This window comes from Mixophyes fleayi, chromosome 6, assembly GCF_038048845.1.
Source record: "Mixophyes fleayi isolate aMixFle1 chromosome 6, aMixFle1.hap1, whole genome shotgun sequence".
Taxonomy (NCBI): Eukaryota; Metazoa; Chordata; class Amphibia; order Anura; family Limnodynastidae; genus Mixophyes; species Mixophyes fleayi.
The window spans coordinates 55,986,833-56,014,431 of NC_134407.1; the positions used below are offsets into that span (position 1 = coordinate 55,986,833).

The following is a 27,599-nucleotide window of genomic DNA, read 5'->3' on the forward strand; positions in this document are numbered from 1 at the left end:
TTTCCCACAGGTGTTGAAAAGTTCTAGTAATTATTTTTCAGTACTATACAATGATAGAATCTGTCTGGTTGTTGTGGGCAAAACCTCAACTTATTACAAGTTTTAGCACATCTACACCCTTTGTGAGTAATTATATATGCCACTCTTCATTGTATTTTGTTTATATGGCAATCTACTGAAAATGTAATAAGTTTTGACAGGGTTAATTCAAGAAATGGTTTGTAAAGACTATGGGGTATATTTACTAAACTGCGGGTTTGAAAAAGTGAAGATGTTGTCTATAGCAACCAATTAGATTCTAGTTAGCATTTATTTAGTACATTCTACAAAATGACAGCTAGATTCTGATTGTTGCTATAGGTAACATCTCCACTTTTTCAATCTGCAGTTTAGTAAATATATCCCTACATATTTCAATGCCAGTGTTTAGGTATAGGTATTATTGAATGCTTATTATTAATGCAGATACTTCAATGCTCTGAAGAATGGAGAACCTTTACCAATCAAACCATATCCAGAAACAGTTGGCTTTTCTAAGTGGGCAGTACTTACTCCAGAAATAATAAGGAAATTGCACCAAAAAGTAAGTATGTTAATGTTTCTTTGTTCGTATTACTAACTTAGTTTATCACAAACAATATCTGCAGCTTTGAACAAAGAACATAGAAAAAGACCTCTGCCCCCTCGCCATGTGGAGTTATCAGAAACCAAGAAGTAAGAGGTACTTGCAGCACCTGCGAGACTCTGGTCACTCTGCTGGTGGAAATCTGACCCTACATGTCAGGCCAAATTGGCCAAAGACTCAGTTGCAGGGTGATTGAGGAAGTGAACCAGATATGCCTGTGTGTGTGTAGCTATAGTCTGCTACACTGGAATAATGTTATAGATGTTGTTAAAAATTGTTTTATGGCTTGTTAATAATTACATATGTACTACGTATTTTCGTTCATGTTAACAAAAATTACCTTAATGAAGTCCAGTGTAAAATTGATATAGAAAGTGTTAATCTGTTTAAGCATTCATTTAAAGAACAATGACTGGCCCTGTGTTTGTGCTCAAGAGTGACTTTCCTATTGAAGTGCATGTATGTGAATGTTTATATTTGTATGTAAATAAAAGGGTGCATACATTTGTAAAAATGGAAGACTGTAAAACTGTGTGTGTAAATCTGATAACCAGTTATTGTACAATAAACCCTGATGAGGAGATACCTCCTCATGTTCAAAGTTTGTGAATCGGGGCAGACAGTGGCCAAATCACATTGGGGTGTGCAACATCCCTGAGGGGTTAGCCAGGCATTTATTATCCCTGCAAGGGCTGGAGACACCAGGTAAGATTTAAATGATTGTTAACAGGGAGTGTGCACTGACAGTGGTGGGTGACGATACGGGTACTTGATTCTTTCAGTAAAGGAATTTTACCCAACACCTCCTCCCTAAAGCAACTGCCGGCCTCAGAAAATGACAAGAACTGTGGAGGTCCATCAGTTATTGTAAGGAAAGTAATGGGGTTCCAAGGAGGGACCCACACTGAATTCAACCACGGGTGATTATTTAGGAGTTACTAATTTCTGAGTCTACTTATTCTTTAATGTTTTTCTACCTTATTATACTACGTGTAAGTGTGAAAGGTTAAGATAATTCTAGCAAAGATATATGGTTTTGAGTGTGAAAACTTGATGGTAATTCTATTAGCAATAGTTTTTCTGTACAGGGAGGGAGTGAAACAAATAGGGGGAACTATACTAGGCATATAGTTAGTTTCTAAGCATGGGCAGTGCAATTTAACATAAAGTACGGCACATATCAGCATTTACGTTCCTTAATGAATCAGATCCAAGACCTCTAGCCTCAGTAAGGTTCTTGCCCTGTTATGATGCTGGGTAACTTAAAAAAACCTGGGTTGTAGTGTGGTTCGCAGTCATGCCTATTGTAATACATACTTCTATATTGTAGCTTATGACTTATGTAACTTGTTACAGCAGGCTTTATTAAAGGTGTTGCTTTTTGTAGCTAATGTTACAAGAGACCTTTTGTGTGGCTTTCATTATAGCTAGCTTTGTCTTCATTGCCTGCCCAGATGTGCCCTTTCTTTTGAATATGGTAAAAGTATGGTGGGGATAGGGCTGTATGCAGCCATCTACTAGAAGCCTGTAGCATGGGGACCTTACACTAAGGTGACCTAGTGCAGAAGTTTCAAGATTGAACTCTGCACCTGAGTTGTGACAGCTGGCATGTTGTGTGTGTGATCAGTCTGAGACAAGAGGGATCCTGTTTTAATACTGCAATTGATTAAATAATTATTGGGTTAGTTATGTTCGATGCAGGAAGGGGTTTGTATCCTAACAACATCAGTCCTACCTTCATTTTTGATCATTCTCAATTTTAATATAGGCTATTCCCAATAAGAATCAAGTTTATTTGCTGGACTAATTGTAGAACACAAGTGGCATTTTTGCGATAAAATGTTTGGTGTCACAACTTTGTTTAATATTTGGGGTACCATTGGGACTGTTAGTGAAAAACCTGAATGACTGTAAGGGTCCATAATCATAATACAGGTAGTTTAAAAACTATAATTCTTACCTCCAATTCGTATACAGTATTGTGTTTTGCTGTGTGAATGCCCTAAAATGGCATAACTATTAATATTTCAAAATAACTTAGAAGACCCATTTGACTGACAGTATACTGCATTCAATAACTATACTAGCTATACTATACAATGAGTCATTTTTTTAGTAATTGTTTAACGGAGATTAATATTGGACCAAACTTTAACTCTTTGACACATGCCAAAGATACAACTGAAGTTGCTCACCTTACAAGAATAGCTAGCACTCTGCAAACAAACATCCCCATTAATTGAATAAAAACTGCAATGAGAAAATCTGGCATAAGAATAGGTCACAAATTTCACATTTTAAAGTGGCCAGTGATAAAATCATTTTGACAGGAGGGATCTCATTTCAGTACTGCAGTTGATTAAATAATTATTGGGTTAGTTGTGTTCGATGCTGAAAGTGGTTTGTATCCTAGCAACAGCACTCTTCATTTTCAAATAGTCTCAACCTTAATAAAGAATATTCCCAAAATGATTTCTATTGAACCAAGTTTATTTACTGGAATAATTGTGCCACAGAAAATCCATACTGAATTGTTTACATTTGTATTCAGCAAATAAGAAGGTGACCAAGTATCTACCATATCGTGTGTACATATAAAACATTTAAACGGCATCGAAATTCCATTAAGTCTATGCATGTTATCCAGTAGTCCAGTAGTATAGTAGGGAATTTAGATAGTAAGCTTTAATGAAGCAAGGACTTATGTGATTACAAATCCTCTGTACAGCGCTTGCCATATATACAGCACTGTGTAATATGATTGGTGGTATATAAATACATTATTATAATAACAATAATAATAATAATAATAATAAGTTTGGATTGGGCAAAATTAGTGGCTTACACTTTAGTAAGGGGTAATACCTTGAATTTTATCTTTAGAGGTAGAGGGAGCCAGTACAAGGATAGGCAGAGAGGGGCAGTGCTGGAGAGGTGAATAATGATTTCAATATGCTCTGGAAGCGCTATATAATATGGTAGAGCTATAGCAGTAAACAATAAATGAGTGAAAGCAGGATTTGGTCAATGGTTGGCTGAGAACATGGCAAGTAGGTAGGACGATTGTGTTGTTGACAGTGATGAAAAATTTGGGGTAACAGTAAATTCTGACCTTTCGACAACTTCACTCTCTCCCCTGTTCCCCACACGTTGCGTCAGTGTCCTCCTTAACTCAGCTGCACCCCTCACATCCAGTCCCTTTTGCAGTCTTGTGGCATACTGCCTGCAACATTGCTAAAATATGCCACTCAGGAATTAACTAAAACCATGGTCCACTCATTTCCCACCTTAACTACTATAATTGCCTTCTCACAGACCTACCACTCACCCACCTTTTCACTTCACACTCGATTCAGAATCCAACTATATTAAAATCCCATTCCTGTTGCTCCACTCTGTAAATCCCTTTACTGACTCTCTATTGCATCCAGAATTCAGTTTAAGCTGCTCATCCTAAAATACAAACCTCTCATTAACGCAACCTCTTTATATATCTGATTTCATCGTGAGATACAGCCCGGCTCGACCACTCAGCTCCATCTCTGACCTTCAGGAGCAGAGGAGAGGGGTTTACACCATTATGTGAGGCACTAAATATGAATTTGGAAAGGCAGAAGAAATCAGGGTAGTAATGAAAGACAAAAGTGGTGTTAAGTTAGATATTCTTTAGATTAGATTAGATTCAAATATGTTTTAAAGGAGAAGGAAAAGTATCAGTTGTAATAGAAAATTAAACAGATGAGGGGGATGCAAAACAGAAAAGTTGAGAAGAAGCAGGGTTCAAGGGGACAGATGTTTAAAAGACAACTAGATAATAATCTAACAATTTCCTCAAATATAACAAGATTAAAGAAGGAAATAATTAAGGTAGAAGGATGTCTATGCTAATCAAACAGAATACGGCGATAGCTTGTGCAATTAAGGCATAATGGCAGGATATTTTTCAATGAGAATAGAGTAAGAAAGTTACTTTTTACTGAGTCAACCTTGTCTTTCAAGTGGTTGGGTAATCAAATATTTTCCTTCACCAAACTACTTTTCAAATTATTTAATCTATATTTTAATAAATAAGTCAAATCATAGGAATAAACAGATCAGTAAATATAATTGAATACATCAAAATAAAATAAAAAAATATATTTTACTAAATCTTGTATACAATGATTGTTGACAGGTATACCATATAAATCCAGACACCTATGAATTAAACATGCTGTATAGCTGCACTACTATATCTTTATGCACATGGTAAAAAGCAGCATGCATGAACTAAAGCCTTGTAGCAAATGTATTTCATATTCATAGACGTCAATCTGACTTATTTCATCTGGGAGATTTTTGTCTAATTTAGCACTGAGTTTCAGACTGTCTTAACCCGGATACATTTATACATTGATTTCAAAGTTTGTTTTATATGAATTAATAATAAACTAAGCTCTGGATAATATGGCCAGAAAGCCCATGCCAAGTTTAGTAGCAGATAGAAGTCTTCAAGATGAAATGGGACAGATTAGCATAACTATACATGTCTGAATTTTCTAAACTGACTTGGAACACCTAAATAAAATAAATAAATGAACATTGCAATTTATTTCACTAGTAAAACGGTATTTTAATTATATTCAATCATACATTCAAACAGTACAGTGTTTGTTGGATAGACCTGACTTCCTAAGTCCCAATGGGAGCATGATTTATCTGATTTCAGGATGTATTATTATAAATGAATGTGTGGGCAGATGGATAGGGGATGAGTCTATTTGGTCACACATTTTCCTTTTGGAGTTTTAGTTGGTATGCTGTCAGTGCTTTGTTTAAATCTTGCTATGCTGCTAGCAAAATCTTTTAGTCTACAGTTAACCTTTGGCAACACAGCAGTAGCAACTTAAAAAACACAGGTTACAAAAAAAAATCCAACAAAAGGTAAATTATTGACTATTACAAAAAACTTAATGAAAGTATTGCATTCTAAATTTATCTAACGAATAAATTAATTTGTTTGAAATTTTAGACAAGTGAAATGTAGGACCTACAAAAAGTGTGGATTTGCAGCGCTACTTCATATGTACATGTACTTGTCAGTCATTGCATGTCAGAGTGTACAAACACTTCGGAGCATATTTAATTAGATCCGGATACTACGCAGTACCGCAACAATGCCAGTTTCGCATTGTTGAGGTACCTTATGTAATGCACAGCCGCCATGTAACTGCGATCTCCGGACCTAATTGAATATGCGCCTTCATGTATTTGGAAACACCCCCAAAATTTCAATCTGCACCTAATTTTACAGGTTGGTGGTTGGTTGCTTCAGAAAAGGTGCATGATCAAAGTCCACCCAGTTTTCACTTTAAAAAACTGTTCAGTGTACCATCATTTATGACTAAAAATAATCACGAGAGTGAGGGGACATTAAGCATGTCTTTAATAAATGTGTAACTTTTGTGTGTTGGACACTTTTTCATTACATTGGTCAAGGTGCTCTCTGCAGAAGTGCAACTGAAAGGAGCAAAATGCATTCCATTAATAGCACAGGTCAAAAGCTGTCTGTGGCACCTCAGAGGTGGAGGAGAATTCTAATCCTTTAGCAGAGAAAAAAGTCTATGCACACTAAGCAGGGATCCCATGGTAAATGTACCTCCGTATATATACTTTTTCACTTTTATTTGAAAGTAGGTGCACAAACTCACTTAGCAAGGAATGCTCCTATGCCACCCAACTCCTCTCATTGTACACTTCAAGTATTTGCGACCCACAAACACCACCACCATTTTGGCACACAAATCCAAGTACTTTCCCGTAAAATGGGTACATTTGTACAAAAGTAAGCGGATGACATCACAATACAGCTTTAACTGTGACTTTGCTATTTGGTAAATGAGTGTTATTACAAAAAAAATGCAATTTATGATTATTTTTATGTAAGGTACATCAGAATTATAGGTATTGTACTGACCAATATAATCTGCTGGACATTGTAATATTCAATTGGTTTTGAACATAATATATGCTTGATAAACATGTTCAATATGTGTATAGTAAATGTTTGGATGACAATTTGATAATTTTGTTGATAATTTTTCTGCAGTTCTCATTCAGTTAAAGCTGGTCATAGAGACCCTTGAATTGTACCCACTGACATTTGGTTTCATGCTTTGACTTGGCCTGAATGCTGCTTGTAGTCTAGTCAGCACATGAAACAAGATGTCAGTGGGTACAGACAGTGTGATTCCCATAGAGATACCATTTGTCTTTAGATGCAATGGCTTTGAATTTACATCTGGTTGGCACCTAGCAAGTATTTTTTTTGTCCCCACTACTTTACTTTGAACACATAGATCATAGATGTATATGTAAATAATAAATGTATTGGTCAAAGTGCATAAAATGGATGCTATCTTAGTGCAACCGCAATTGTTCAGTGAAAAAAGACACCTCTTATTTTCTTATTATTCTAAGATAACATAACAATGACTTAATTCTCTATGAATGTTTTCGGAGCCTGGCTGTATTAGTTACAGTCAGAAGTACCTGCAACACTTTAATGAAAATCCTTACTATAGCTGGCATATGGTTAGAATGTAGTGACGGATATGAGATTGCTTTCAATATATATATCAAGTTTAGTAGAGCACATGAACACCTGGTTAATGTGTATCATCATGCTCTGCTAAAATTTTGTAGTAAAGTTGTTTTAAGGCATTTGTATACTGCACATGTACATCAAAAGTACACATATGACAAAATATGCAGTTTTTTGCATATCATTGACTTGCATTCCCTTATGCCTGAAGACACAAGATGGAGATGGGTAGTGCCAGTGTAAGACAAGTACAGTAAGGGTGTGTTCATGTAGCTGAGTGAGGGGAAAGCAACAGATATTTGTATTTAATTACATTTTTATTTGTTTTTGTATTTAATTAAAATAATTGCATAACTGTACAGATTACATTATTATACTGTGTATCAAGAGGTAATTGCAACTTTAGCAGGAGGAAGAATGGAAGAGGGAGTGAAGTGAGTGAGAGGTCACTGTACTAGCGAGTTCAAAAATATAGTTGTGAAGAGAATGGAAGTTTCAAGTTGTGATGGGACGCTCATGGCTGCCAGGTTTGCAAAACTATTTTGCAGACTTTTGACTAAAGCAGGTCATATTCTCCATGTGATAAGTGTACCCAATTGCAAGCAACCTCTCCTGCATCTGTCTGAAGAATTGGGGTAAAGCTTGAGTAATTTCTCAGATACTAAATACCAGCGATACAAGTTCTTATAAGAGTTTTCTTTGGTTCTAAGACATACTAGGCTACTGGTGGTCTTCTCTGTTATCTTTCTTCCTCCCAATCCAAAGATTCCACTAGACTGGCCACCAACTTCAGTTCATGGGGATCTAGGAGTGATGCAGGGCCATACAAAGGGATTGTAAAGTAGCAGGAGTCTTGTATGGAGGATAAGTTGAAATGTCTATTAGAAATGCCTAACTTGCAAAAATGTAAAAAAAAATCATTTAGATGAGATGTTGTATTCTTGGTCAAGCTCAGAAAACTGGAGGAAAACATGGACTCATTCTAAATAATGTAAATTCGGTACGCCAGTTGCCAGCCAGGAGCTGAAGGGGCTGAAGGAGTGGAAGCTGCTTTAATTAGAAACCTCTAATAGTTGCTTTATAAACCTAATATGCCAAGTGCATCTGATTTGTTTAGGCTAAAATACTCTGTGGAAGAGTCTCCAATCTCCTGGACAAGCAATTCATTTAAAAGTAGGGGGTTGTCTAAGCACCACCGGAAATTTTGTGGTTTAGTTTGATAAGGTTGAGCAGTAAATAAACTCCAGAATGGTTTGTCCATGAGAATGGTGTGATCCCTATGGTCTCAGTTTTTTGCGTAAGCATTACAGAAATGAATAGCTTATCAATTCGAGATAAATGGAGTGGAATAACATGTATAGTCTCCAGCTGAGAGGCACCATGTGTCATGTAGATTATGAAGGGCTAGTAAATATATCAGATGTTTAGATTCCTAAGAGCTGGACGTAGCATCACACGATGATATGGGGTGAGATTTTTCCAGCTTTGGATCCAGGGTCAAGATAAAACCTCCTCCTAGGTTCAAGTGACCTTTTGCCACTTGCCCGTTATGGTTAAATATCTTAATGAGGAAGGGTGATTTATTCGTAACATAAGCAGATGCTAGCATTATTGGGGTTAGGTACCCTTTCCCAATGACCAAAAAACAGACAACACTTACCCCCACTACTTGAGGGCGACGCTGTCATTCCCGGCTCACTTATTATTCCTATTGTTTGTAAAACGGACGTGAAAGTATTGTGATCAGTGAAGATGCCGGCATGAGTAAATGACGTCACTGTGAGACACTACTCTCTTATTGCTGTTGTTAAGAGGGAACTGGAAGCAGGCAGCAGCTGTACAATGTTGTTTGACAAACGCTTGTACATTGTACAGCTAGTCGGGGTAAGTGTTTTCTGTGTTTTGGTCATCTGGGAAAGTGAGTACCACTGGCATTATTGTCTCAGTTCGTATAAAGCTGATAACTATGAAGTATCATCCATTCGGATCATCAACAGCGTGGAATGGGGAGAAATGGAGATTTCTGTTAACTACAATTGCAAAGCCCTTTTTTAGAGTTAGTAGAGGCGAAAAAGGATTGAAAAAAAAGTTTGCCCTCTAAAAATGCTTCCACGTGCACACAGAGCACAAATGCATCCTCTTCTAAATGGGCCCCTCTTTGTCCATCAATGGGATTTCTCCTTCCTTAAGGATAATTATCTTACACACTCATGCATATATATTTTCGTATATTTTTTAAAGGTGGGAAAACATAAATTGGTGGTAAACTAATGCTCTAATTTTTAATGTGGTAAATTGGAGGTAAAAGCATAGAGAGCTATATGGAATATACCTTACATAATAGTATCTACATTTACTACAATTGTGCCACATACTACAGATTTTCTCATTTGTAGTAAGTGGTAATCTGATTAATCAACTGCTTAATCAAATGTTTATAGAGCAATGCACATACCAAGACAAGCATGTGCCTTAAATGATAATACCATCAAAAAGTAAAAATACAGTTTTGGGTGGAGTTCATCAAAAGTTACGCGTTCATTCGGTGCACCGTTATCCTAATGCAATCCTTTCCCCTACAAAGTCGGTTCTCGCTTCAAACACATCATTTTTGTCAATGCTACTACCTCATAAACTTTTTATTTACATTATTAGGATGTTCACAAAGTAGAGTCATGGGCAATGCTACTGCCTGTTTGGATTGTTGTAGCCATTGGGGTCCGACCATATTTGGGCAATACTGTACCAAAGTTATGCAGCTGGTCTGTCTGGCAATTCTGATATTTGCTAAACGAGACTCAGAATGTGCAGCTCATTTTTACAAAATATATTGGGAGCCCTGAAAAGCCTACTAGTACTCTTATGTACAGCCACACTTGCAATAAATATCAGAATTGCCATCCAGTTCAGATGCATAACTTTTATGCAGTATTGTCCCAATCCGGTTGGACCCCAATGGCAATTCTGATATTTGCCGTAAGTGTTGTTGTACATAAGAGTACCAAGTAAGCTTATCGGAGCTCCCAATATTTTTGGAAAAAGTGAGCTGAACAGTCTCATTTAGCACCCCAATACCACATGTTCTGCACTCTGTCACCACTAAGGTACTGAGATGCCATGATGCAAATATATGTAAATAATCACAACTTAGTTCAGATTATCTTTTCTGCAAAGGAACCTGTAAAACCTATTGGTGTAGGTATGATGATGGAACATGCTGATGATGTTGACCTGCCTATTACTCCCAACTGTCCTTATTGCTGTCCCAACTGCACTGAACTGTTGGGAGGTATATTGTTGTTACTGTCAGACCATGTGCTTCAGGCTGATGACACCGATAGCTACCACTGGTGCATGTGCCATATCATCATCATCACCATTTATTTATATAGCACCACTAATTCCGCAGCGCTATACAGATAACTCACTCACATCAGTCCCTGCCCCATTGGAGCTTACAGCCTAATTTCCCTAACACACACACAGAGACAGACAGACTAGGGTCAATTTGTTAGCAGCCAATTAACCTACCACTATGTTTTTCGAGTGTGGGAGGAAGGTCAGGGTGGTTGAGGATGCCCAACAAGGTCTGGCCACATTAATGGGGGACATGACATGCTCCTCAACATGGCACAACCACTTTTCTTTTCGGAGGCAGGCCAACAGGACAAAACTAAATACTGGGCTGTAAGACTTGAAAGAGCTATTGCATGGTAACTGCAGCATATCAAAACCTCTTTTTAAGCACAGACTACTTAAACAATTTGTACTATCATCATCATCAACATTTATTTATATAGCGCCAGCACTAAGTGTGTTTTCTGTCCGTATTTCCCTGGGGTGGGTACATGTTAACGAGGACGAGAACTCCGACATGATTTACACCTCCACGAAAATTCCGATAGCTGAAAAAATGTGGAGGTGTAAATCGTGTCGGGGTTCTCGTCCCCATTAACACGATTACCACCGATTTCCCTGCATGCCCTCCTTTTCTGCAAAAAAGTTTAAATTCTTTTTTTTGACTATGCAGCCTTCACAGTTTCCCTCTCTCTTCTTTATAGCTCTTTATGATAACGCTAAATATATAAGAAATAAAGACCTTGCTAAAAAATGTATTGTTAGCTAAGCAGAACTTCTTGACTTTCCAGTAACCTTTTCTGCTTATTACTCAATGTCATGAAGTATGTGAAATGAGGACATTTTCTAAACTATGCTGTCACCAGATGCTAGAATTAGTAATTTATTTTCACCCTTTTGAATTGAACATGACATATGAATAATGTATTGTCTGCCATTTATTTATCTACAGAATGGGCCTGATTCATTAAGGAAAGTAAGGCAAAAAAATGAGTACGTTTACTCCTGGACAAAACCATGGTACAATGCAAGGGATGCAAATTAGTTTATGGTTTGTTTGTAGAACACAAATACTTAATAGCTTTATTTGTACACTGAAATTTAAAAGTTGATCTAGAACATGCCTTACCACAACTATAAATCTGCCAAGTAATTTTTCCTCAAATTTCCTCTGAACCTACTTCCCTCCAGTTTAAGTGCATGACCTCGTGTTCTAGTACTTTTCTTCCTTTGAAGAATGTTTCCCTCATGTACCCTGTTCAAACCCTTGATATATTTGAAAGTTTCTATCATGTCCCCCCTTTCCCTTCTCTGCTTCAAACTATACATATTAAGATCTTTGAGTCTTTCCGGATAAGTTTTGTGCCATAGACCATGCACCAGTTTAGTTGCCCTTCTTTGTACAGTCCCTAATATATTTATATCATTCTGGAGAGATGGCCTAAAGAATTGAACACAGTATTCTAGATGAGGCCATACCAATGACCTATACAGTGGCATTATTACTTCTTTCTTTCTGCTACCTATTTCCTCTGCCTATGAAACCAAGCATCTGATTTGCTTTTCTCATTGCTTTGTTACATTGTTTACCTGCCTTTAAGTCACCTGAAATAGTGACTCCTAGATCCCTTTCCTCTTCAGTAGTTTCCATTATTATGCCATTGATACTATATTTAGACTTTGGGTTTTGAGACCCAAGTGCATGATTTTACATTTTTTGGCCCTCTTGACCATTCCTCTAGTCTACCTAAATCATCAATCATTTGTTATAACCCTTCTGGTGTGTCTACCCTATTGCATATCTTTGTGTAATCTGCAAAAAAGACATACTTTCCCTTCAATACCATTTGCAATGTCTCCAATAAAGATAATGGTATCTCTGGTGCCGGCGGGAATTCAAGGGTTATTCTTAGGGGACGGAAGGCTGGTTCAGGGTGGCCTACGGCTTGGGAAGCCCTGGAGTGTGGTCACGTCCACTGTGATGTGGACATACACCCTAATGGGACGCTGCCATGCCCCCCTTACAGTCATGTCCTGGTTTGGAAATTTTCAATGTTGGCATGTATGATACAATAATCTATTAGACACCAATAGAAACAGTACTTAAAAACACATTTATATTCAGAAATGAATAGAAATTATATAATTTATAAACATAAACTGTTTAATTAAGTCTGTCATTGTTGGTGCAGAATACACAGATTTGAATATATATTTTCCTAGTTGGGCGGAAGTATGACAATACAAGCCACCGAGCTGATAGAATTGTGGAAAAGCATGAATCTACCACCAGACCTTTACAGAAACATAATGACTGTGGGAAACTTATCAGATGAAATTGAATGGTTAAAATTCTTAGCTCTCTCATGCAACGCAATTGGTGTGGTAAGTCACAATCACTGTTACCTGTTTGACTCTATTAATCTTATGCGTGTTTGAAATGTGTCTTTAGTTTTCAAATATATAAAAGCATAATAATGAACTACATAATCTAACAATACGCTAATTCATATGTATAAAATTGCAACCTAATGAATATTCTTCATAATCAAATAATAAAAAGAGGACAGAGCAGCCTAATAAACTTGTAGAGATTAAGAAGGATGCTGCGCACGAAGCCTCAGCAAAGGCCAGTGGGCCATAGGGAGATGTGGATACATGGACCAATAGCAAGCTATTTATTTCCTGCTTATAAATCAGCCCATAAGCCACCACTGCCAGACCCCAAAAGGCAATCCCCTCTTAAACATTGCAACTTAACGTACAGCCCATAATAAAACTAAATACATTTTAATACACACATCTCTTCAAACAATGACTTTTAGCAGAGTCAGGCTGAATCACAGGGAAATGCCCAATGGGTCCCATTGCCCTAGGACTAGCCTAACCTAAGCATGCACTGGTATAATAAAGGGGGAGGTAGACTCTAGTCACAAACTCCTCATGACAGCCATGCCCACTCTGGCGACTAGCTTTCCCCTATGGGCACTTCACACCCAAGTGCTACACTTTCTGTGCTCACAGAACCTACGAAGAAAACCCACTTATCCCTGCCAAATGTTATCAGTGGGTTTTCTTGTGGTACACACTCATTCCTGGTTCAGAAAAAGGAGCTCCTTTGTTTGGAAAGAGAAAGCAATAAATTACATCAAGGAGCTAAGACTCTAAAAGAGCTCCGATCTCACAAACTTCCCACCAGCTCCAAAGTAAATGGGGAAATCCTCATTTTAAGGAGGGGAGTCCTCTCTTTCATGGTAGGATGTTGCTGTGTTTTTCTTTGATAAATACAAAGTGGTTTTGAGCAAATCTACTGTATATCTCTGTTATATGATAACTGACGTATTATAATAAATAAAAATTGTTATTAACTAGAAGGCAGAGTCTGTCTTAGATTCATGATCCCGCTCACCCATGTTGCTTTTAGGGAAAAATGTACCCTTTTTTTATTTTCTTTATTTAAAGAGTGAAGACTGCTCCTTCAAACTAGGGTGCCCCTTTTTATGTCTTGTCTAGTAATCAATAACCAAACAAAGAAATTATATTTTAGAAACCATAATACCACCCCTTCTGTTGAGAAATAGGCACACACATTTGAAAGAGGAGAGTTCACTCTTTAAAAGAGATGAAGCCCTTTTATATTATTTTCTGTTGATCACTCGACAAGAAATGCATATTTATATAAATAAAAGTATTAAGTTGCACCTCTCTACACCAAGTCAACAAGCACAAATTTTTGGTACCATTCTGATCAGTAGACAAAAAATGTATAGTAATCAATTTTTTTCAACTGTTTGGCCCACTTGAATTTAGTAAATAAATTAAAAATTTTAAGAAAATATCCACCTGGAAACTTGTCCTTTCCAGGCTTGGGTTAAAATGTAATTGACCACCCCATCTTTTTTCTGCCTCTGAAACGTTTAAAATGCACTCAATTATTATTTGATTTTTTCTTAAATCATACATAAAGTGGAAACAGCATAGATGGTAACAGGAATACTAATATGCAAAGTCAACCCATATAAATATTATATTAGTCTTATCAGGAAACAAGCGAGGACTAAAGGTATGATTTGTGTGGGTAGTGTACAGAAAACGTACTAATATTGAAGTCATAGGAGGAGATTCAATTCAGCACAATGTGTCTCGTGCTGATGTCATGGCAGGAGTCTCTGATCATTTTTAATCGCACCTCATAGAAGTGCGAAGAAAAATTAGTGGAGATTCTTACCTTTATGGCTTGCAATGTGCATAGCCGGACATTGCGGAGATGACACCAATTTAATCCCCCCATAGTGTAATGAGACCAAAAGTCCCAAAATAGGCTCAGCACAGGGATGAAAAAATGATTTTGCACCTTAACAATCAAAGCAACTAAGAATATATTCTAGAAGATTGATTATACATGCATCAAACTTTGCCAGGGAAACTAATACGAAACTATAAAGTGATATTACTAAAATAATGTCTGTAGTCATCTATCAACCTCACTAACATGCCGCAAAAGTGATACAGTCTCTTGGTCACAGCTTGCATGGCCGAGCCTGCCCAATTTGGCTATCTACATGGTAGGATTGGGCTGAGTGTGGCCCACTTAACATTTTTATAAGAATTTGCCCATTTGTTAGTGTGGTAATTGGCACTTCTCATGAAAAATTGTAAAGTGTGCAAAAAGTTATTCCCATTATAAGTACAATACCAATAAAGTGAGTATAATAAAGAAAAAATAATTTTATTCTCTTCTGAATAGACCATGGCTAAAACCCTTAAAATTGCATGTGAGGTTTTGTCTTCAGACCATGAGAGTGGACTTCCTCGCATTCCATTCACCACCTTCCAGTTCCTTTACACCTTTCTTGCAGACGTGGACGGGGAAGTCTCAGAGTCACAAGTGAATCAAATGCTGATTTACTTACAACAAGAGATGTAAGTAACAAAAATATTATTCTATTAAATCCAATACAATGTTTATCTTATTATTTTATGTTAACCCAGATGTAAAAAGCCTATTTAAACAAATCTATGATTAGTGTTACCATATTTGGAGAGTCAAAAAACAGACACAATGAAGCATGCAAATCTGGAACATTTTAAAACACGCTGCTTTTAGCAATATTGGTGATGAGACAGGCCAGAGGAATAACAAAATAAAGATGACAATATAGTTTCAGTTTAAATGTAATGCCAGCATACATTCAGGACTACCCAGGCCAACTTTGGGCCCCAGTCCAGGCTACATGGCCCCCACTCCACGCTGTGCACACAGCCTTCGCAAAAGCGGTGCTGTACACACAGCTTATGATATGTGATCCCTCTTAAGCTGCACACATCTTAGGCTAAAAGGTGGGAGCTATGTGCACAAGCCTAGGAGCAGTGAATGCATGGAGTAATAAAGTTATTGGACTGTCACTTTCCCCTGCCCATAATCTGGCTCAGAAAGAGCTATGAATGGGTGGATGGGGCTCTTTACCATCATCGCCAACACTGAACCCACAAAGGAGCCTTAAGTACTTTTCACCTGCTCCTCTCTGCCCCTCTGCAACCTGTATACAATATAGCCCCAAAGCTCACTAACCAGTGCAAATATATCGCGTATACCTCCCAATAATCCAAATTTTGTCAGGAGTGTCCCATTTTCCAAGCCCTGAAAAAAGGTGTGTGGGGGTGGAAGTAGTGTCTTAATTAAAATGTATGCATAGTTGTGATGGTTGAGGGTGTGGTACGGAGAGATCAGGGGTGGATATTGTTTTTGCCAGCTCAGGAGTCTGATTGATATCGTAAGAGACCTGTGCAAATTACATCTTACAATGTGGTAAGGGGCCTGTACATTGTGGTTGCTCTATAATAATTCCAGACATTTTTTTTACCAACTCAACAAAGATGTCACATTTACAAGTTTGGTCTAAAACAGAGCAAAACGCTCACTAATCTGCAATACACATTGGGGGCCTGATTCTGCAAATTGACCATAATTTACGTGTTTAGAAATAGAATACAACGCTTACATAGTTTCCCCATAGTTTCCCCATAGTTTCTACTAAGTCATAGATTTTCTTAAGATACCTTACGATTAGAATAGGGATGGATATATGCTCTGTATAAACAGTACTTCTGTGTAGACACAGATAACAGACTGAAGTATATGCAAATGCGTGTTTACAATTATTTCACATCAGAAGGCACATAACTTTTATTTGAAAATAAATTAAAATAAATGCTAACAATATAATAATAAAAAAAGTGTTTTCAAATATAGTCCATTTACTTCTTTAATTTTTATTTTAGTTTCATAAACTATTGTTTTTTATATTTAATTTTTTTTTTATTGATCTCACTTGTGACAATATACATGTAAATACATACAACAGTGCATGAGAATATACATGTCTTCAATACAATCAAAGCTATATTGACAGCATCGTAAACATCATGGTATCATAAACTATTTTAAAATCATTAATTATAAAATATGTATTTAATGCATACAGTATATATAATTAGTTTTGAAAATAAAGCTTAAAAGTATACATTTGTACTGTGATAGCTACAGAGACCATATATGTAAGTTTGTAATCAAAGACTTTGCAATGTCAGTCCTCACTATTATCTATCATTTATACCTGCCCTGTAACAGGTGTAAAATATACGGCTGAAAACAAGCATACTGTAAACAAACAATTTTAAATAGACGCATCTGTGTGAACAAGCCCTTACTATACATCGCCAGCATTAGTCTGCCCCCTCTCCCGTGTTCCGCCTCTCAAGCCATATGGGGCCGTAAGTGTCAGATTTGTGCGGATATGAATTACGTGTAATTGCGTTGAGATGTGTAAGTGTGGTTTCTGGGCAAGTGCAGAGTGCATCAAAGACACACTATGCAAACAGTCGGAGATCTGGACTTGTATAGGGCCCTGGAAGTGCAAACATGCAAATGTGTAGTGACGCATATCATCCAAATGGCAACTGACTGTGCTCAGTCTAGAGCAAGTTAGACACTGGAATCAAATGTCTGATATTATTGTGATGGATTTTTACACTTATTTGGTTCTGTTTAAAGTGACATCTACATTTAATTTTGTGTATGTGGTTTATCACATTAAAATAATAATAATAATAACACAACTGCAGAATAATACAATACCTCTAGAATAGCAACTGCTAATGTTTGTAAACCTCGGTGGAAATCATTATTTCGGCAGCAATAAACCCGACAACGGTTAGGTCGACGTAAAAATTTTGATTACTATAAGGTCTACAAGGAGATAATAGTGACTTATCATATAGCAAACATACAGATTTTAAAGCGACAATGGGCGGACCCCCTGGCCTGTGTAATGTAATCCAGGCAGCAGAGACGGCCATTGCTGCTTTCAAACCGGCAATCTCACTGTAGCCATTGTAACTGACGTAACTGAAGCTGTAGACATTTTAGAAAGTCATGATTTACATCGCGCCGCAATTAAGAGTGTTGGGAATCTGGTATGTCTGCTATATGGTAAGTCACTATTATCTCGTCGTAGGCATTATAGTAATCGGAATTTTCACATCTGCCTAATGTCGGGATTATTGCTGCCTTCAAACTAGCATGTTTATTGTAAAGACGAATTGAGGATGGGATAAAATAAGCGGGCATGGGATGTCAAGTCTGGTACACCACTGGTTTGTGCATAGGATGAGTAAGGGTCATGCAGCTTACCACACCACTATATTGGATGGTAAAGATGCTAAACATTCCAGTATTGACAATGACAGTGGATGTGCAGTATTTAGAGGACTGCATAAATGTTATGGTGGCTGCAGGTGAAGAGTAGTGTTAACTTGCCAGTATTCTACTGACTTAGCTGATAAAAGAAGGACGTTTTACCAGTAATATTAATCAGGCTAGAACATAACATATTTTTCTTTAAAGAATGTGGCAATTCTTAGCATGGGTGTTGGCTGGTGGTGAAAAGATGATACAGTGTAGGCAAGGAGACTAGAAGAGGTCAGAGAGGATGCTGAATGTCAACATATATTAATAAATAGGGTGGGGAAGTGAGGTAGGGTTATATTAAAAGACTGCATGGGCATTAAATACTTAGGCTGATGGAATTCTAAAGAAATGTTCATATGTTTTTGCATAGTTTGTAGGAATTTAGAATTATTATTAATTCACACGGTCCAGTTATTTCATCTGGTTACGTGATTTGGCCTCATTGCTGTGAATAAAATGTTAATCATATGACTCAGTGCTACTCATAATTACCCACTCCTATAGGGTAGGTCATAGAGTCCTATCAGCTAATGTTACATTGCCCTAGGCTGATAGGTTATTAGAACAACCTCTATGGGTACCAACTTATGCCTCTTTTGGAAGCAGTTCCTCTTTAGTACACAAAAAAAAAACAAAGTACAAAGTGCACCAGGCCATATAAATAAATGGGCAAAAGTGGAATTTGCCCTGGGACCACCGAGACAGGAGACCAAACATTATTTTGGACTCTAGATTGGATAACTGCTATGCTACAACCCCCTTTTACCATCCCCTTCATGCATTTATAGGTTTCTTTATTTTTCCTAAAAAGACAAAAAGACAACATATAAAGGACAAGGATGGGTTCTAGCACCTCTGGTCTGCAAGAGAATGTGTCCTTTTGTGCCTACCCTTAAAATGCAGAAGGCCTCTCTCTGTGCAAAACCAGGAGCACTTACGTGCCAAATCCACTAAATTAATCCCCTGATTCTAAAGAAATGGCCAGTATCTACTATTGTGTAGCAGTGGATATGCTTTTTTAAGTTTTAAAAGGAATTGGTAGCCCACTTATGCAATCTTTCACTTATATCTTTATACAATTTTTAGATGCTGGTTACCTTTTGTGCTCTCTTGCGTGTAGAAATGCTGGTTCTGAACTTGCAAGGAGCTGGACATTTTTCTTATAAAAAGACAAGATTTCCAATACATCCCTACAAAGCCAATGAGGCTGGCAGGTCTTCAACACTAACAGCCAACCAAATCATTTTTTTTAGCTACAATTATACTTTTTTCAGGCTAAATGTACAAACTAGACAATTTATCTTGAAGATGTAACACTAGTCATATTGAATGCTTTATCATCATGTATGTAATCTCCCTTTGTCACCTCATCTTGTGTTGAGTTAAAACCTGATGATAGCAATGTGTGACAGACTACTGGGGCCAGACGAATACAAATGACTCAATATGCATTGCCCACTGAAGATGGAAACACTGCAGGAAAGATAAGTGCTTAATATACTGTGCTAAAGACTGTATCTAGCAAATGACCAGTTGGTAGATAAGGGGTTTTGTTTTCAAAACAGACTCTTTGGGTCTATTTTGGACTTTAATCTTACTCTAATAATTCACCTTCCTGCCACACAACAAAATAACAGGTTAAACTTGCGTAAAGAAAATCTACACTAAACTCAGGAGATCATCCTAGAGCTTTGAGTATAAAAAAAAATAAGACTTGCAGTACATTTAATTTACTACATCCACACATTTCTAAGAAGGCTTACTGACAAAAGTTTAAAATTGCAGAAAAAGTTACTTACCAGTACTTGCTATAAATGCTATATTTTTATCACAATCCCAGCAATACGATTTCTTAGCCAATTGTGTTTATTGTATAGCGGATTAAATAGGTTACTAAGCACAAATGAATGGTTTGCAACATTTGTGGTCTGAGCCATTCTTCCCAAATAAAATGATATTAAATAAATGTTCTTTACCCATTTTTACTTAAATGTGTTCCTTTTCTCTTGCTTGATAATTTCTTGTTTACAGTTCAGAAAATACACTTCAAAGATGAAAAGGATGATACAATTCTCATTTTCTTTGGTAATAAAATCAAGAATTTTTTTCCTAGTCCTTGAACTACAGCAAAACACTTACGTGTTTCTCAGCTGCCAGTTTAAAGCTGTGTTTTTCTTTAATTTTTTCTGATGCTCATGAGTATTCTATTTGTAACCACTGCTTGTCTGGAGGGGTTGTGGTAGTGTGTTACTAAGTTTAAAAGTATTACTCTTGGATGAACTACTGGGCTGTAGCTCAGTCTCTCCCCCCTCAGAATATTCTGGGTCAAAGCTAGCACATGCAGATTTGATAACAGGAAAATAGGTATCCTGCAGATGCAGCAGGTGAAAAGATGCACGGTTACCAATTATGAAATAATGGCGCCCACCTGGTCTCGTATTTACAGTTTCTTGTCTTTCAACTTATGAACACTTGACAGCACAAATTGTGTTGCTGCATCACATAATTTTAGTATACAAATCAACTCATCCCTTCAATTACTGCATAACTGTATTCATGAAGAGCTGACAGTTGTATGCTGTGGGATTGCAACGTTTAGGGCCGTCTCTTCCATAGGGCACAATGGGCAGGTGGCCGGAGGCCCGTCAGAGGCAGCTAAAAAAAAAAAAGTTCCTAAAAAAAAAGAAGACGAAAATACTTACCTTGCTCTCAGCTGGCGATCCAACTCCCTCCCTCGTCTCCTCCTCCGTGCGGCGCTCGCAGTGCATGTCGGGAGTGACATCATCACGCCCGCCCAACATCCATTGCGGAGCGCAGCACGAAGAGGGGACCAGGGAGGGAGCCGGATCGCCAGCTGAGAGCAAGGTAAGTATTTTCTTCTTCTTTTTTTCAGGAACTTTTTTTTTTAAGCTGCCTCTGACGGGCCCCCTGGGCTGCAGGGCCCATATATATAATCTTTTTTTTTTATTTTATATATATATATATATATATATATATATATATATAGGGGCCCCGGTGCACTGCTTTGCCCGGGGGCCCCAAATGTTGTTAAGAGGGCCCTGGCAACGCTCTCGCTGTCTCTTGTCTAATAAATTGTAGTATTAGGATAATTGATCTTAGTTTCTCCTGACTTTGATTGAAATACTTGGCTGCTCTTGTTATTTAAGGCTGGATTATTTGGCTCTATCTCTATATGAGTACCCATAAGCCAATTTACATACAAAATTAGTTGGTGATATTCTGCATTGTCCTCATTTCGTAGTCAGCAGTCTTCCTCTGTCTTAACATTCTTTCTTATTTCTCTTGTTATCTCAATCTCCAGGGCCTGATTATGGGTTCAGGCTGGCTTAGGCTAATACGCATTTTGCGCCCCCTCGCCTTCCACACCAGGCCAATATGCAGTAAGTTAAAATGAACTATTTTTTCATTTAATATCCAGCTTCCTTCACCCCTCCCCCACCCCCAATTATTATGTGCATGTGTTTTTGAAAACTCAGCTACACTTGGCTTTTTAGAAGGGTCACAGCAATCTCTATCTCTCGCGTTTTCATTAAAATCAGAACTGTACAGTAGAACAGAAGCATGAATGAGTGTCACTAACGGTGAAGGGTGAGGGGGCTGTCACATCTGCGCCAGTCTCAATCCTTGTCTCTCCTATTCACTTATCCTCAAGCACCTACCTTATTACATGTTTCTTTCATGTTTTCTTTTTGGAGAACAACTATTCTCTTATATGTTAAAATCAATTTCAATTTAATTTTGCAACCTCCCCTGCTACTTAGTCGGCCTACTGGATAATCAGGCCATGTAGATCTCTGCACACTCACTCAAACCTCAAGGGGGGCAGCCTTTATATGGCCACATATTGTATATGGTACCACATTTTCAGTAAGCAGCATCAAATTACTGTGAGGCAGGGCCATGCATTTTCCACAACACAGCAGAGGCACCATCTTATTGTCAGTGTAGCCATGTGTCTAACTTTTTAGACAGTATTTAGTTACACTTCAGCCCCTACAAACACACCATCAATACTCTGCGTACCGCTGTTCAGGTACATGTGCTGTCACCTTCACAAGCCAACCAGTGTGAAGCTGGACATACCTCCTAAATATCCCTTTAGTCAGAACAAAATTCTGATAGCATGGGACAGTCTCACTATAACTTAGACAGTTGGTAGACTGTAGTACTCTCTCTTACCTAATTCTTGCAGCTTTCACTACCAGCTGATGCCTTAAGTTCAGTTGCTGTTTGCCTGGATCCTGGAATGTTGGATCCCTATTTGGAAAAGAAAGAGGTAAAATTCACCACCTAAAAAACCGAGAAATGTGTGAACATGCTAGGCCTACTTCCCCTAAACCAGCCCCAAAATTAAATTAAGAGCATACACATTTAATAAAAAGGCATTTTTTCCGACCAATGAGCCCTGGCATTAAATTGTTAGCCCTCACACGTAATAGAGATCCCACATTACATTAACAGACCCCGCATTTAAAGCGATCCAAACTAAACTAATAACACCCATATTACAGTAATAGCCCCCACATTAAATAAAAAGATGTCATATTTAAAAGAACTCCCACATAACATTAATTGCCCTTACATTTATTACAGACTCCCCTTATAACATTAATAGGCTCCACATGTAATAAGGAGTCCCAACACAAAATTAACAGCACCCACATTTAATAAAGTGCCTGTCAAATAACATGAATACCCATTCACCATAATCAGCTTCTCATATTACATCAATAACCCACCACTGCCATCAGCCCCCACATAAAAAGTAATACTACATCACTGCCCAACCAGGGCCAGACTAGCCATCTGGCACTTCTGGCAAATGCCAGAAGGGCCCTGCAATGTGGACAAAGTTTCCAGATTTTTTTCTCTGAATGGGGGAGGGGATCACGGGGGAGGGGAGGGGTCGGTGCCGCGATTCTCGCAGGAGGGAGGGGGGAGTTGTCAGTAGTGTGAGAGAGCCAGGATGGAAGGGGTGCAGGAAGAGGGGTGCGAGAGCCAGGGGGGAAGGGAGTGCAGGAAGAGGGGTGAGAGCCAGGGGGAAAAGGGGTGCAAGAAGAGGGGTGAGAGCCAAGGGGTAAGGGGGTGCAAGAAGAGGGGTGAGAGAGACAAGGGGAAAGGGGGTACAGGAAGAGGGGTGAGAGAGCCAGGGGGTAAGGGGGTGCAGGAAGAGAGGTGAGAGCCAGGGGGGAAGGGGATGCAGGAAAAGGGGTGAGAGCCAAGGGGGAAGGGGGTGCAGGAAGAGGGGTAAGAGCCAAGGGGGAATGGGGTGCAGGAAGAGGGGTGAGAGAGCCAGGGGGAAGGGAGTGCAGGAAGAGGGGTGAGAGAGCCAGGGGGAAGGGAGTGCAGGAAGAGGGGTGAGAGAGCCAGGGGGAAGGGGGTGCAGGAAGAGAGGTGAGATTCAGGGGGGAAGGAGGTGCAAAAAAAGGGGTGAGAGAGCCGGGGGAAGGGGGTGCAGGAAGAGGGGTGAGAGAGCCAGGGGGAAGGGGGTGCAGAAAGAGGGGTGAGAGAGCCAGGGGGAAGGGGGTGCAGGAAGTGGGTGAGAGAGCCAGGGGGGAAGGGGGTGCAGGAAGAGGGGTAAGAGAGCCAGGGGGGAAGAGGGGTGAGAGCAAGGGGGGAAAGGGGTGCAGGAAGAGGGGTGAGAGAGTCAGGGGAAAGGGGGTGCTGGAAGAGGGGTGAGAGAGCCAGGGGGAAAGGGGGTGCTGGAAGATGGGTGAGAGAGCCAGGGGGGAAGGTGGTGCAGGGGGTTAAGTGAGAGAGACAAAGGAGAAGATGGTGCAGGGGCATAGGTAAAAGAAAGTGTAAAGGGAGAGACATCTTAAGAATGGGAATGCCGGGGATGCAGCCATCATAAAACACAAGTAGTAATGAGGAATGGGAATGCACAGAGGGGACAAGTGTTTAAAAAAAAATAAAAAAATCAAGCCTTCATACTCCAATCACATATATTTTCCATACCCCACTTCTAAATTTCCCCTTCTACCACTGCCCTCTGTCCCTGCTCCCGACTTACTGTGTGAGCTGACAGCTGCTGATCACTCCTCGCCCAGCGCGCCCAGTAGGAGAACAGAACACAGAATGCCATAATCAGGTAAGTTCATATATTTTCTCGTGTGCAATGTGTTTTTAACTATCCTTTGTTGAACTGGGAGCACTACTGTGTACCCAATGACGTTTAAAACACTATGTATTGTTCATTATTACGTTGTAATGTTTCTTGCATATTTATCTGTATAGAGATTTTTAATTAAGAGGAAAAAACGCTGCTTGTCATAAATCTGTGATTGTGTCAATATATCTATTTTTGTTTGCATTGTAAATGGTGTATTAAGCTGCTCCTGGGACTCACACTCTCAGTATATGATATTCTGTACCAATTTTTATTTGTGAATGAGTTTTTATCTGGTCACTACTAATGATTTGGGGCACTACTATGGCATACTGTTATTTGGGGGCACTATTGTGGCATAATATGATTTGTGGGCACTATTTTGGCATAATATGATTTGTGGGCACTATCTTGGCATAATGTGATTTGGGGGCACTACTATGCCATAATATGATTTGAGGGCACTACTGCATGACCAAATATGAATTGAGGGTAATATTATGTGGCATAATATGAACTGGGGGCACTACGGTGTGCATAATATGGACTTCTGCCAAAGGCAATATTCTCATTGTTGAATATGACAAGAGCCCAAAGAAGTTGCTGTACAGGGGCCCAAAATTCCTCTTGTCGGCTGTGCCTGTGAGTCAAGGGGGTAGACGTCTCCAGGTAAATAATCTAAATTTTTCCTATCTAATCAAACTGATGGATCACATCCAATTATCTCTCACCCACCTCCTCTATCCCCCTTAATTTATCTACTGTGTTATTTAAAATGTATAGAAAAGACGCATATCCAGTTAATGTAGTGAAAAAAATATTTTTCTCTGACATTTTGCTGTAGATGGAAATACTTTTAATGTGGCCGTGTGGGCTCAAATGATCGTTCAATAATTATGTTTTTTCTGATATATTTGTTGTTTTATTTCATGTGGAATGATTCATGAAAATTCTGCCATTACTATTTAATTGAGGGAAAAGAGTACCTGTTAATTATATGTGTGTCAGTACTCTGTTGTTGCTATTTTGTGGGAGATTTGAAACAGCAAAACATTGGTTTCCTGTAGTATGGGGTGGCATGGTGGTGGCAATGTTGTAGTGTGTTTGGGGCTTAGTATTGCTAATAAGTAGGAGAGGGTATTGCTGTAATGTGGGAGGTGATGCCAGTTGCTGTAATGTGGGGGTGATGCTGGTTGTTGGAATGTGGGGGTGATGCTGGTTGCTGGAATGTGGAGGGGGGGAGTAATGCTGGTTGCTGGAATGTGTGTGTGGGGGGGGGGGGGGTAATGCTGTTTGCTGCAATATGACTGGGTATTGATGTAGCATGAGTGTGTGGGGGGGTTATTTATTGCTGTAATTTGGGTACTAATAATGTATTGTCCTGGTATTTATTGATGTAATTGCAGTGCTAACAATGTAATGTTGAGGGTCATTAGGAGAAATAAATACCCCCCACACACACACTCATACTACATCAAGTTGTACTGCACCAGAAACGCACACTATGCCAGCATCAGTGTGCAGCAATATAGTGCATGGAGCCCACAACAGGTGGGCCTGTGTGCTTTAAATGCCAGGGCTGATTTTTAGTCCCAGTCCGGTCCTGCCCCCAACAATTATCAATTTTTGTATTCTTCGGGAGGCAAACTCCACTACCTACCTACATGGGGTCTTTGCACCAGCCACATGTGCAGAGAGGAGAAGTGGAGAGTGAATGAAGAGAATGGAGCCAGTCACCAATAAGCACAGTAATGGTGGAGGCAGACACTTAGGTCGGAGCTAGCCCTAATAGGACTGCACAAACAAGAGCCGTGGGTTCCCAACAGCTCTCCCCCAGTATTTTTTTTAAATGCCACAGGTGGAACCTGATGTCATGTGGTCGCCAATCTCCTAGTGGAAAATCCAACCCTGGGTGTTACATGTTGAAAGCATTTTGCTAAAATTATTTACAGACTAAGGAAAGCAATTCACATTTAATACATGTCAATCTCCATGTTGCATTAAGCAGAGGAAACCTTTTCAGAGAATGAATTCAGGAAAACATGCCAAGTAAACTATTTTAAATAGATTAATACAGACAGAGCTCACTAAAAGGGCTAGCAAGTTTTTTTTTTGTAAATTAATGAGCATAAATAGCTCTCAAGCAATAAATTGCCAAGTAGATGCAACAAGCAGAGATACTAATCAAGAGTTACATGTTAGGCATACCTGATCAAAGAATATTTGGGAACCAGTAATGGTAATAACAATGACTGTGGTTCTCACACACATAATTTAATTCACCTATTTAGTGGGTGAATGGTCAGATCTACAACCAATTTTAATTATACACTGAGATAAGGTTGACGCCACCACTAGGAGAATATAAGTGGTCGCCTAGTGTGACAATGACATGGAGGAGAAGCACTGACATCAAAGAGAAGCAAATGGCAGCTTTTTATCTGTGACGTTGCAGCTTCTCCATGCAATAGAAACACAAGGAAAGTGTGTCTCAAAGAGAAGAGCTATGCTGCTGTGGAGAAGTGGCCCATTTACTCCATCTCCATGTCCACTAATCACACACGTCCTTTTCCTACCGTCAGTAGTAGTAAATTTAAAAAGTGAATTTAATTAAATTTTTATCTTTGATCTATATGATCAAGCACTATCATTTGTAAAACCGCCATTTTTTCTGGCCTTTGATAAGTAGACCCCTTAATATGGTATTGGTAGTAGTTAAAAAAAGACCTAAGAAAAAATAAAAACTAACCTAACTCTGAATGTGCACCTTTTTTATATATGTTGAATGATTGTATCACTTGTAGTTTACTAAGTTAAGTTTTTTGCTTCAACAGAATTGGACCCGATGGGCTGATAAGTCCAAACAACTTCATGAATAACCCAAGAGTGTTCCTGGAGTAACAAAACAACACACGTATCCTGGAACAAGGTGAAGGCACATACAGAAGTACAAAAAAAACATGCTCAGGAATTCAAAAAATTTCACTGTTGTTCTAGACTATATTTCGTATGATACTTTAAAGGGACACTAACCCCATTTTTCAAGCTTCTGAGTATTATTAATCTAATGGAGTAATAAAGAAAAATATATTTATATAAAAATTTGGACAGAAAAGTTTCTGTACATTTTGAAACAGTGTCTGCTGCCAACAGC

General features: G+C 38.7%; 2 protein-coding genes across 2 annotated transcripts in view; one reads left to right on the top strand and one right to left on the bottom strand.

Annotated features, from left to right (window-relative positions):
- Positions 1–27,419, top strand: part of LOC142161212 (ropporin-1-like) — a 49,651-nt gene extending 22,232 nt beyond the window's left edge. Inside the window, exons 3-6 of the mRNA XM_075216593.1 lie at positions 466–583; positions 12,789–12,950; positions 15,313–15,488; positions 27,280–27,419. Coding sequence (XP_075072694.1) covers positions 466–583; positions 12,789–12,950; positions 15,313–15,488; positions 27,280–27,346 — 523 coding nt within the window. The 3' untranslated portion in view covers positions 27,347–27,419. The remainder of the gene's footprint in view (positions 1–465; positions 584–12,788; positions 12,951–15,312; positions 15,489–27,279) is intronic.
- The window catches only part of LRRC20 (leucine rich repeat containing 20), a 373,282-nt gene that overhangs the window by 140,969 nt on the left and 204,714 nt on the right, over positions 1–27,599 (bottom strand). The window lies entirely within an intron of this gene.